The sequence below is a fragment of the Abramis brama genome (assembly GCF_963993115.1).
Source record: "Abramis brama genome assembly, chromosome: 11".
NCBI classification, from domain to species: domain Eukaryota; kingdom Metazoa; phylum Chordata; class Actinopteri; order Cypriniformes; family Leuciscidae; genus Abramis; species Abramis brama.
The window spans coordinates 810,001-822,500 of record NC_139973.1 but is presented as its reverse complement, the minus strand read 5'-3'; the positions used below and the strand labels follow the sequence as shown (position 1 = coordinate 822,500).

The window sequence follows — 12,500 nt, the reverse complement described above, 5'->3', positions numbered from 1 at the left end:
CAGATTGCTAGTTTTGATAGACTAGATCAGGTGGTTTAGTGGTTTAGTCTTCTTGAGGTTGAGTTTGTGAGTGTGTGTTCCCGTGTTTCCCGTGTTTCCCGTGATCCGCATGTTTCCGGCTCTTCCTGTATCAGGATGCTGGGATGTGGAAACGTTCCTGTGCGAAGCGTTCTGGCTCTGGTGTGTTTACATGAGGAGATTGCAGGCGCTCGACGCGAGCTTTATCCGCCGAAGAACCAGATGCCGTGGGGGAAAACCACTGGCCGACTCCTGCGCTCGGGGAAAACACACACCCCCGCGGGGAAAACACACACTCCGACGGGACGCAGGTAGGACCCGACCCCAAACTTTAACATCCGTGGAGTCTTTCCATTCCACAACAGCTTCTTTATAGAGGAAAACAGTTCTTTAGGTTATTAAAATATTCTTGATACTGAGAAAATAGAGATTAGATTCTACTGAAAAATTTGTAAAGAGCCTGAAATGGTTCTTCTATTGCATTGCTGTGAAAATGGGTCACTGGACATCTACTAGTTCTCCTGAATATCACACTGTTCTTAAAGTGGTCGAGTTACTAACATCTGCACATGAACCAAAGCTGCTCTTGTTTGAATACTTTGGAAAGCAAGGAAAAGTCCCAGCTAACAGGGAACATTTTTAGAATGTTCTGGCAATGTTCTCTCAAAGTTAGTCCAATGATTTTTTTTAAAATGCAACTGTTACGTTAAAAAATGCAACTGTTACGTTAAAAAATGTTACTGTTACGTTTAAAAATGCAACTGTTACTTTAAAAATGTTACTGTTACGTTTAAAAATGCAACTGTTACTTTAAAAATGTTGCTGTTACGTTTAAAAATGCAACTGTTACATAAAAAATGCAACTGTTACATTAAAAAATGCAACTGTTACGTTAAAAAATGCAACTGTTACGTTAAAAAATGCAACTGTTACATTTAAAAATGTTACGTTTAAAAATGCAACTGTTACGTAAAAAAATGCAACTGTTACGTTAAAAAATGCAACTGTTACGTTAAAAAATGCAACTGTTACGTTAAAAAATGCAACTGTTACATTTAAAATGTTACGTTTAAAAATGCAACTGTTACGTTTAAAAATGTTACTGTTACGTTTAAAAATGTTACGTTTAAAAATGCAACTGTTACTTTAAAAATGCAACTGTTAAGTTTAAAAATAAAATCCAACTGTTACGTTTAAAAATAAAATGTTACTGTTACTTTTAAAAATGCAACTCTTACGTTTAAAAATGTTACTGTTATGTTTAAAAATGTTACATTTTAGAATGTTCAGAGAACATTCAAAAGTAACATTCTCAGTATGTTTGTAGAATGATACAATGGAATGTTCCCTTTATGGTCACTTATATTAATCAATAAAAAATGTTTTTAAACATTTAATAAATGACACGTTTGAATGTTCAGAGAAATAACGTTTTCATGGTTCATACAAAGTGCTTGAATTTGACGTTTTGAAATGCAAGTCCTGGAAAACCCTTGAAAACAGCCATATTTATGAAGAGGTACGCTTGAAGTATTGAAAGACAATATATGTGAAATTAGTGGATAATTTTACCGATAAAACAATCTTTTCACACAAAATCAACCCATCTGATATAGATATAGAGCCATTTCACATGACTATGAGTGTGATATTGCTCATAAATATACAAGTATATGATACATCATTCATTCTTCAGGTCAATCATATATTCATGAGAATAAACCAGTTTGAATAAGGAAAGCGATATCTTTGTCATAGTATCCTTTCAATGGTTAAAGTTACACAGCCATTGCATGTGCTGCACTTTATTTGTACCGTTTTGTTTTATAAGTTTATTTTTATTTATCTATTTACCTTTTAAGAATTTGAAAGATAATAAAGATATTGTTTGATTAGTGAGATCTCTGGATTTTCATTTTACAGTGTCTGTACGAACCCTATGATAAAATCTAAATGTTCTTAGTAAGAATATGGATTCAACAGTGCATTTTCTTGCATAAGGAGTAAACCTGGTTGGCAGTTCACATTACTTAACTATTGAACTCTGCAAACCGTAAGAAGCTTTCCGACTGAAGTCTGGATTAAGAATGTAACCAAGATCCCGTCAGTGATTGTGTGTGTGTGAGGAATGGACAGAGACGGTGTGTGTGCTGCTTTACACAGGAGAAACGCTTCTAACTCTCAGTCGAGTCACAGATCGCCTTGACAATTACAAGTAGCAAGTAGTGGTTTAATGTTGCAATAATCAAAACCAGCATTCTGCAAAACCATGCAAAATCGGTTGTTTATATTAATTAGGATATTGTTTAGTGTAAATGTATTAGTAATTGACATTGTTGGTGCTGTGATTGATTACAGGGTTCGTACAGACACTGTAAAATGAAATTCAAGGACTTTTCAAGCACTACTTTTTTGGTTTTGAAGGACTTCAATCAGAGATCTCACTCATCAAACAATATCTTTATTATCTTTCAAATTCTAAAACTTTCAAATTGAAGAAATTCAAAGCTGTATCATATACTTGAATAATTATATAAGCAATATCACACTCATAGTCATGTGAAATGGCTCTATATCTATATCAGACTGGTGAGAAAAGATTGTTTTATCAATCAAATTATCCACTAATTTCACATATATTGTCTTTCAATAATTCAAGCGTTTTTCGAGTACCTCTTCATAAATATGGCCGTTTTCAAGGGTTTTCCAGGACTTACATTTCAAAACGTCAAATTCAAGCACTTCAAGCAACTTGTACGAACCCTGTGAAAATGATTTAGTCTAATAGTCATATCATTAAAAGCATAATGTCTATAAGCTATGAAGCAGCTTTAATATATGACCGTAATCGAGTTACTTTGAGAAGTCTGTAACTGTTATAATGGCAGCCTGAACCTTTAGTGTTCACACTTTTGTTCTCTCTCGCTCTATTAAAGTCACATTATTGTGTGTGTGTGTCGTGTGAAACAACAATGGATGTCAACATGTGGAAGGAGGAGGACTTTTCAGGTTTAAAAATACTCTGACGTTTTTCTGGCACGAAAACCTGAAGCAAAAACACGAGCCTGATCGTCTTCATTCCATGATGTGAAGAATCGAGAGCTTGTTAATGTGTGCGATTCAAACTGTGTGTGTTTAACACTCCTGGAGTTTTAATGCACACTTCATTATTCACTATGAGGAAAGAAGCAGCAGCCTGAAAATAAACAGAACAATGAAGTGTGTGTGTGCGTGTGTGTGTGTGCGTGTGTGTGTGCGTCATACGGCTTCCTGTTACGCTGACCAGGAGATTCTCTATGTGTGATATTGACAGATTTAATGCGAGATGACAGAGTTGTGTTCGCACAACTGGGTTTGGATTCGTCCATAAACTGTCAACGTATAAAGAGAAATAATATTAAAACTAATGATTGACATCTGTGTCTATGTGCTTTTGTTTGATCAATATTTCTGTTAAATCTGTGCATTAACCCTCTGGTGCTCTTCGGAAAAGTTTTACGTTTTGTTTTTTGTGTGAATTTTTTACTTCAACGGAATGGTACGAAACTTGGTAAAGGTTTTGGCACTTGCTATGTAAACACACACACAAAAAATGGACATGATTCGAACAGGTGAAATGGTCCTGAAAGAATAGTCCCACCTGAGCTCCTCGCGGTCAGAAACGAGTTTCCTCTAGTGGAAGCGTTTGGAACTGCAGCCGAACAACATCTCACTGAAAGATCATTTACTGAGAGTCAGGCTCATATCTGGAACACAACTTGTTTAGATTTATGGCTTTGATTCTCTTGCAGTTTTAGAGTAAAACGTGATTTTGAAATTAAATATTTCATATAAAAATTTAATATAGGCTAGTATTTTTGTGCATTTTTCATAACAATAAACGTAAAATTCTGTAACTTTTTAAGTTCACTTTTTAAAACTGTTTTCACTTCAGCAATAATCTGCCAAGTGTCGTGTTTGAAAAGAGATCAAACTTCAGTCTGTCGCTCTAAAGCATTCAAGATTTACAACAGTTTAAGTTGGAAATTAAATTAAAAGGATTATAAATATAATTAGTAAATATAATTTAGTACCATAAAATCCCCTAAAAATTCAAAATATTAAATAAAAAAACATTATCAAACTAAAATATAGTACATTCATTTCATTGACAAAAAACAATAAATTTGGTCGTATATTTTTGGAGCTGTGCAGTTTTTCTCCATTTTAATTACTTTGACTAGTATTACATTTTCCTGCAGTGACATACATTTTTAAACTGGTAAACATTGCATGTGATCTCGGTTCGTTTCAACTCTTACATATGGCAAAAGATTATAAAAGTCACATGTGGGTCAGAGGCTGAAGATTATTTTCATCACATCCATCTATTAGGTTAATGGTTTTGTTTATATGTGAAGTTATGAATGGCATGTTGTGTGTGTGTGTGTGTGTGTGTGTGTGTGTGTGTGTGTGTGTGTGTGTGTGTGTGTGTGTGTGTGTGTGAACAAGTCGGGTGTGTCCCAGATGAGCAGGTTTAGGTGTCAGTGATGTGGTATTGCTGGTTCTTTCCCTTTGGTGCACACACACACACACACACACACACACACACAGCAGAGCAATGGGCCACTGATGAGTCGCGTCCGTGTGCATCTTCTGTTTGAAAGCGGGACATTTTTACACTCAGAACTGAAGAAATGGAGCATAAAAAGAGCAAATCTATTGGAGAATGAGGAATATCTGACAGAATATTCTAATATTCAAACATTATTATTATTATTATTATTATTATTATTCATCTGCACTGACTGAGCTGGAAGTGAGAATGTACTTTATGGACATGAAGCCCAGGGAGGAGAATGTGGTGCGTTTGGTTCGATCTAAACCCGTCCAGCGCGAAAAACTGTGTCGACCGAGACGTTTCCATCTTTACCTGCATGAGCAACACTCAACCAGACACACACACACACACACTCAGCGCAGTACCAGGTACAGTCTTTACTAAACTCACTCTGAGAACATGGTTTACAGTGCGTGTGTGTGTGTACGTGTGTGTGAGAGTGAGTGTCTGTACGTGTGAGGGGGGGTGGTGTGGCGCAATGGATAAGACACATGCCTTTGGTGTGAGAGACCCAGGTTCGAATCCACTGTGAGACACCAATGTGTTCCTGAGCAAGACACTTAACCCCTAGTTGCTCCAGAGGCGTGCGACCTCTGACATATATAGCAATTGTAAGTCGCTTTGGATAAAAGCGTCAGCTAAATGTAAATGTAAATGTAAAAAATGTAAATGTGTGAGAGAGAGTGAATGTGTGAGTGTGTGTGTGTGTGTGTGTGTGTGTGTGTGTGTGAAATTGATCCAAAGTGACAGTGAAGACATTTATAATGTTACAAAAGATTCTATTTCAAATAAATGCTGTGATGAACTTTGAACTCCATTCATCAAAGAATCCTGAAAAATAAAAATGTTTCTTGAGCAGCAAATCATATTAGAATGAGTTCTGCCATTAAACACACATCGGTCAGATCAGTGGTGTGTATCCGTGTAAAGTGACATCATGAGCTGAAGTGACTGACTGGTTTCAGCTTTGATTTAATCTGTGCATCTGAAGAGAAACTGCTTTAACAGCCGCTCTTCACTGATGTCCGTCAGCAGAAACTCTGTGTGTGAGTGTGTGAGTGTGTGTGTGAGTGTCAGTTACCTGCAGAAACTCAGTGTGTGTGTGTGTGTGTGTGTGTGAGTGTCAGTTACCTGCAGAAACTCAGTGTGTGTGTGTGTGTGTGTGTGTGTGTGTGTCAGTTACCTGCAGAAACTCAGTGTGTGTGTGTGTGTGTGTGTGAGTGTCAGTTACCTGCAGAAACTCAGTGTGTGTGTGTGTGTGTGTGTGTGTCAGTTACCTGCAGAAACTCAGTGTGTGTGTGTGTGTGTGTGTGTGAGTGTCAGTTACCTGCAGAAACTCAGTGTGTGTGTGTGTGTGTGTGTGTGTCAGTTACCTGCAGAAACTCAGTGTGTGTGTGTGTGTGTGTGTGAGTGTCAGTTACCTGCAGAAACTCAGTGTGTGTGTGAGTGTCAGTTACCTGCAGAAACTCAGTGTGTGTGTGTGTGTGAGAGTGTCAGTTACCTGCAGAAACTCAGTGTGTGTGTGTGTGTGAGTGTCAGTTACCTGCAGAAACTCAGTGTGTGTGTGTGTGTGTCAGTTACCTGCAGAAACTCAGTGTGTGTGTGTGTGAGTGTCAGTTACCTGCAGAAACTCAGTGTGTGTGTGTGTGACTGTCAGTTACCTGCAGAAACTCAGTGTGTGTGTGCGAGTGTGTGTGTGAGTGTCAGTTACCTGCAGAAACTCAGTGTGTGTGTGTGTGTGAGTGTCAGTTACCTGCAGAAACTCAGTGTGTGTGTGTGTGTGAGTGTCAGTTACCTGCAGAAACTCAGTGTGTGTGTGTGTGTGTGTGAGTGTCAGTTACCTGCAGAAACTCAGTGTGTGTGTGTGTGTGTGTGTGTCAGTTACCTGCAGAAACTCATGATCACCTCAAAGCGATCGGTGGTCCTGCAGGAACGGAACAGGAAGTAGTTTGAGTTCTTCATGCATTATGGGAGTTTGTATGAAGGTAATATGATGTCATAAAGAACTGCATGCGCAGGGGAAGGTTTGTAAAGGTTAAATCGGCTTTCAAGTGTAAGAAAAAAATATTTGCAGCATGTAACTGTTATTCGTAAGTGTAATTCATGTATTGTGAAGCTGCAGCTTCATGCTAACGTATAATAAACAGGATCTGTATTCTTCTGACTTCCATTTTTCCGCGCTTACACTTTTGGCACCAAAAGCATTGCAGGCCTGTGAACGGCCACACACACACACACACACACACTCATCTCTCGCTTTATCCAGTCGGGTGTTTCTTCCTCACCAGTCTCTTCCTCTTCCGGTGTGTTTCAGGGACTGCAGCCTCAGAGCGATGAACGCTGAGTCCTGGACGGACCCTCAGGACCCGCAGCCGCACTCTCCCGATCTCCCGAAGCCGGGCTCTCCTGATCCCGATCCCGATCCCCTGAAGCCCGACAGTTTGTGCCTCGAGTCCTTCTGGACTGAAGTGGAGAACATCCAGAGCAGCGACTCCGAGCCGGACAGCAGCCGCAGGAGAGACTCACGACAGTCCGAAGGTACAGAGATGGAGAGACATGATGATGCTGTGAGATGAGACCGACACACACACAGCTTCTTAATTAAGAGAATAGCGACAAAACACACCCATTATAGCGTCTAAACACACCGTGCGCTTTAGACCATGAGCTTAGATCGTTAAAATAGGGCCCTTAAATCAATCCTATACTGTACAGGAAGCCAATGTAGAGAGACCAAGGACGGAGTGATGTTCACGTTTTTTAATATTCATTAATAATCTTGTGTGTGTGTGTGTGTGTGTGTGTGTCAGACGGCGAGCAGGACGAGCTCTGGCTGCTGGATGCTGGTTTGTCTCCACTTGTAACCGGTGAAGAAGAGGACGAGGATAAAGCTGTTCTGTTGTCGACTCTCACTAAGACTCAAGCAGCAGCGGTTCAGAAGCGCATCGACTCGTACACACTCTCACTGCGCAAGAGGAACAAAACACCACCGAGACACGTCAGAGACGTCTTCACACACCCTATCGCTCAGGTAACAACACACCTGTGAGTGAGTGTGTGAGTGTGTACCTAATTAACTATATTTTGGGGACAAATCTGTACCAGAAATGACCAAAACCTGACAAAATCTCCAAAAACCTCCTTTAGGGATGTCCTCATTTTTACATCTGGTATAAAAATAAAGTAGTTAAAGGGGGACATATCATGAAAATCTGACTTTTCCCGTGTTTAAGTGCTATAATCTATAATCGGGTTCCCGGTGCTTCTACCAACCCAGAAAACGTGAAAAGTGAAACCCAGTAACTGTGTTCTGGTGAGTCTTTCTCTGCAAGCATGTTATAAAATAAGCCGATCAGATTTCGCTCTCCTTCTGACGTATGAAGAGGGTCTTATTATAATATTACCGGCCCTTAATCTGCACGTTTACACACACCAGCCGACATTTGGTTTCTCACGCGACAACAGAGACCAGTTCTAACGCAATGATGAAGATCCAGCAAAGCCTGAAGCTGTTCTATCGGGGAACTGTGTCAACTTTAGTGTCAAAGTTCAACATGATGATGAGATGATCAGTGTAACTCCACAACAACTACAGAAATGTCTCCACTAACATTCAGAAGCTCTTCCTGAGTCTCTCCGTAAGACTGCACTCGCTCCTGGTGATTCTGGGATTCTGGATGAGTGAGATTGGCCTGTTCTGTTATTGCCGGAGTTTCTGAAGCTTGAGTAAAGACTCCGCCCTCTTCTGAACGGAGGCGGAGCTAAAGCTCATTTGCATTTAAAGGGACACACACAAAAACGTCTCGTTTTTGCTCACAACCAAAAAGGGGCAAATTTGACAAGATATAATAAATGATCTGGTATTTGAAATTTCACAGACACATTCTGGGAACGCCATAGATTTATATTACATCTTGTGAAAAGGGGCATAATATATCACCTTTAAGAGAATAGGGACAACCCTTTTAGACCATGCGCCAGGAATGCGACCATTTTTCCCGTCGTTAAACTAGCAAAAGTGGATTCGGACGCCCTAAGTGCGCTTTAGACCATGAGCTTAGATCATTAAAATAGGGACCTTTATATCAAAAACTCTTAATGTCTTATTGCTCAGCACGACTCTTTCTGTAATAAAACTATGATTTGAGCTCTTTGATAGTGAGATTGAAAGACATCATGCAAAAAAGTGTGTTGATGCCCCGTGTTTTTTGTTGTATTACGACAAAATCTGTGTTCAGAAATAGTCAGTCGTGGCATTTGTAAAGGCCTGTGTGTGTTCGTGCTCCACAGCAGACAATACCACACTCACGTCATGTCAGATCATATCACTGGCACCTGAATAAAGGCTTGAATTCAGAGATAACACATTGTGTGTGTGTGTGTGTCTGTAACTAATTGTTTTCTATTCAGTCAGCAGTTCCTGAGGCACGCAACAGCGAATCTGACATGCATAGAAACATGGACAGTGTGACAAAGACACAACGATCAGGTACACACAAACACACACACACACTCTCTCTCTCTCTCTCTCTCTCTCTCTCTCACATACACACACACACACATTCTCTCTCTCTCTCACACACACACAAACACTCTCACACACACACACATTCACTCACATACACACACTCGCACAAAAGCCCTCACACACTCACAGACACACACACGTACTAACACACATTCACTCACTCACACATACACACCCTCTCACAGACACACACACACACATTCACTCACTCACAGAAATACACACACACTTTTCTATTGGCTGAGAAGCTAATTAGCTTTTATTGATTTGGCAACAATACAGTGAGACAACATTGAGTTTTGCAGAGATACTTTGATTTTTGTGAAGATCTTTGACTCCTGTTTACATGAAAGCTAAATGTAAGATGTAATGCTGGAATGAAACGCTACAGTCTCATGATCTTAAAGGGCCGGTCTGTTCATTATTCAGTGTTATTTTCAGCTGCATATCTTCACCTGTCACATCTAGTAATATAAAGAGCATATGTGTGTTTAATAATAGTAAAATGCTTCAGATTCAGAGAGATGGAGCCGTAATCTGCCAGAGCTTTGATTATACGAGCATGAATGCAGAATGTGCCCTTTGAACACAAGATGCAATTTCCTGCCTTTTCATATGGAAATTATATTCAAATGGTTCAGATACGGAACGCTTCCCGCTGTCAATAGAACAGCCATTAACAGTGTGTGTGTGTGTGTGTGTGTGTGTGTGAAGCTGTCAGTGGGCAGGAGACTCAAGGGCTACAGATGGAGGAGATCTTTATCACAGACGTGGCATATTGTGAACAAGCGGCCATCTTACTGAAACAAGCCAAACTACCACAGAACAACAGCAGCCAGTGCAGGAGAGATGATGGGACACTGCCGGTGAGACTGACTGTCTGTCTGACTATCTGTCTGTCTGTCTGTCTGTCTGACTGTGTGTGTGTGTGACTGACTGTGTGTCTGACTGTGTGTCTGTCTGACTGTGTCTGACTGTGTGTCTGACTGTGTGTCTGACTGTGTGTCTGACTGTGTGTCTGACTGTGTGTGACTGTGTGTCTATCTGACTGTGTGTCTATCTGACTGTGTGTCTATCTGACTGTGTGTGTCTGACTGTGTGTGTCTGACTGACTGTGTGTCTATCTGACTGTGTGTCTGACTGTGTGTCTGACTGTGTGTCTGTCTGACTGTGTGTCTGTCTGACTGTGTGTGTGTCTGACTGTGTCTGTCTGACTATGTGTCTGACTGTGTGTCTGACTGTATGTGTGTCTGTCTGACTGTCTATCTGACTGTGTCTGTCTGACTGTGTGTCTGACTGACTGTGTGTGACTGTGTGTCTGTCTGACTGTGTGTGACTGTGTGTCTGTCTGACTGTGTGTGACTGTGTCTGTCTGACTGTGTGTCTGACTGTGTGTCTGTCTGACTGTGTGTGACTGTGTCTGTCTGTGTGTCTGACTGTCTGTGTGTCTGTCTGACTGTGTGTGACTGTGTCTGTCTGACTGTGTGTCTGACTGTGTGTCTGTCTGTGTGTCTGACTGTCTGTGTGTCTGTCTGTCTGACTGTCTATCTGACTGTGTCTGTCTGACTGTGTGTCTGACTGTGTGTCTGTCTGTGTGTCTGACTGTGTGTGTGTCTGTCTGACTGTCTATCTGACTGTGTCTGTCTGACTGCGTGTATGTCTGTGTGTCTGACTGTATGTGTGTCTGTCTGACTGTCTATCTGACTGTGTCTGTCTGACTGTGTGTCTGACTGACTGTGTGTGACTGTGTCTGTCTGACTGTGTGTCTGACTGTCTGTGTGTCTGTCTGACTGTGTGTGACTGACTGACTGACTGTGTGTCTGTCTGACTGTGTGTGACTGTGTCTGTCTGACTGTGTGTCTGACTGTGTGTCTGTCTGTGTGTCTGACTGTCTGTGTGTCTGTCTGTCTGACTGTCTATCTGACTGTGTCTGTCTGACTGTGTGTCTGACTGTGTGTCTGTCTGTGTGTCTGACTGTGTGTGTGTCTGTCTGACTGTCTATCTGACTGTGTCTGTCTGACTGCGTGTATGTCTGTGTGTCTGACTGTATGTGTGTCTGTCTGACTGTCTATCTGACTGTGTCTGTCTGACTGTGTGTCTGACTGACTGTGTGTGACTGTGTCTGTCTGACTGTGTGTCTGACTGTCTGTGTGTCTGTCTGACTGTGTCTGACTGTGTGTGTCTGTCTGACTGTGTCTGTCTGACTCTGTGTCTGACTGTGTCTGTCTGACTGTGTGTCTGTCTGTGTGTCTGACTGTGTGTCTGACTGTGTGTCTGTCTGACTATCTCTCTCTCTATATATATATATATTAATATATTGCAGTTATAATAAATATATAAAATGTGTTAAGCTAAATATAAAAATATCGTGATAAGCCTCCTGTGATTCCCATCCCTACTAAATATGAGTCGATCATATTTGTCTATCACTAATAAATTACTGTAATAAAAACAGTTTAGAAGTATGATCAAGCGTCTCACCTCCTCCCTCTCTCTCTCTCTCTCTCTCTCTCTCTCTCTCTCTCAGAGGGTCGTCTGTCCGCAGTGCCGGTTAGGAGTGACCCGGGTCGTGGATCTTTCCCATCAGGACCTGAAGAAGGTCCGCCAGTTGGCGCTGATTGACATGACGGCGCTGTGTGACCTTCTGGAGCTCGAGGTCAAACGACACAAAACCTGCAAAAGGAAAATCCCTGGTGAGTTTCCTGTCATTTCCTGTCACCTGACCTCATCCGTTTCGATCTGTGTCAGGAATAATCAGAATCTGTCAAATGTCTTCCCGTTTGTCAGAGAGCTGTTTGTTTGGCGTTCCTCTCGCCTCATTGGTGGAGAGCGATCAGAAGATCAAACCCAGCACTCAGATCCCACTCTTCCTCCAAGCAGTACGTGATGACATCATTTCCTGTTTCACACACACACACACACATACTCAAACACTCACACACATACACACTTACACTCAAACACTCACACATTCTCACACATACACTCTCACACACACACACACACACACACACACACACACACTCTTTCTCCAAGCAGTATGTGATGACATCATTTCCTGTTTCACCTCTCACGTTATGCTCCAGTTTATTACGTAGCTCTCTGAAGTGGAAACATTCGAAAACGATGCGCATGTTTAATCATGTGACGAATATTGTAGTAACTTTTACAGTGTTGCTAAAGGTAACTTTGTTACTCCGTCGCTACTTCCGTTTCATCGTGACTTTAAAAGTTCGACTCTTGGGTGTTTTCAATGTGAATGTTTTCTTGTTTTCAGCTTCTGTCGTTTCTGGAGAAGAAAGGTCTTGATTCTGAGGGGATCCTGCGGGTTCCAGGCTCTCAGGCCAGAATAAA

The 12,500-nt window shown here is 41.1% G+C and overlaps 1 protein-coding gene across 1 annotated transcript in view; it reads left to right on the top strand.

Moving 5' to 3' along the window:
* Positions 1-129: 129 nt before the first annotated feature.
* The window catches only part of arhgap40 (Rho GTPase activating protein 40), a 21,960-nt gene continuing 9,589 nt past the window's right edge, over positions 130-12,500 (top strand). Inside the window, exons 1-8 of the mRNA XM_084129775.1 lie at positions 130-329; positions 6,933-7,156; positions 7,429-7,649; positions 9,029-9,107; positions 9,861-10,012; positions 11,674-11,839; positions 11,934-12,025; positions 12,424-12,500. The exon at positions 12,424-12,500 is cut by the window's right edge and continues 1 nt beyond it. Coding sequence (XP_083985901.1) covers positions 136-329; positions 6,933-7,156; positions 7,429-7,649; positions 9,029-9,107; positions 9,861-10,012; positions 11,674-11,839; positions 11,934-12,025; positions 12,424-12,500 — 1,205 coding nt within the window. The 5' untranslated portion in view covers positions 130-135. The remainder of the gene's footprint in view (positions 330-6,932; positions 7,157-7,428; positions 7,650-9,028; positions 9,108-9,860; positions 10,013-11,673; positions 11,840-11,933; positions 12,026-12,423) is intronic.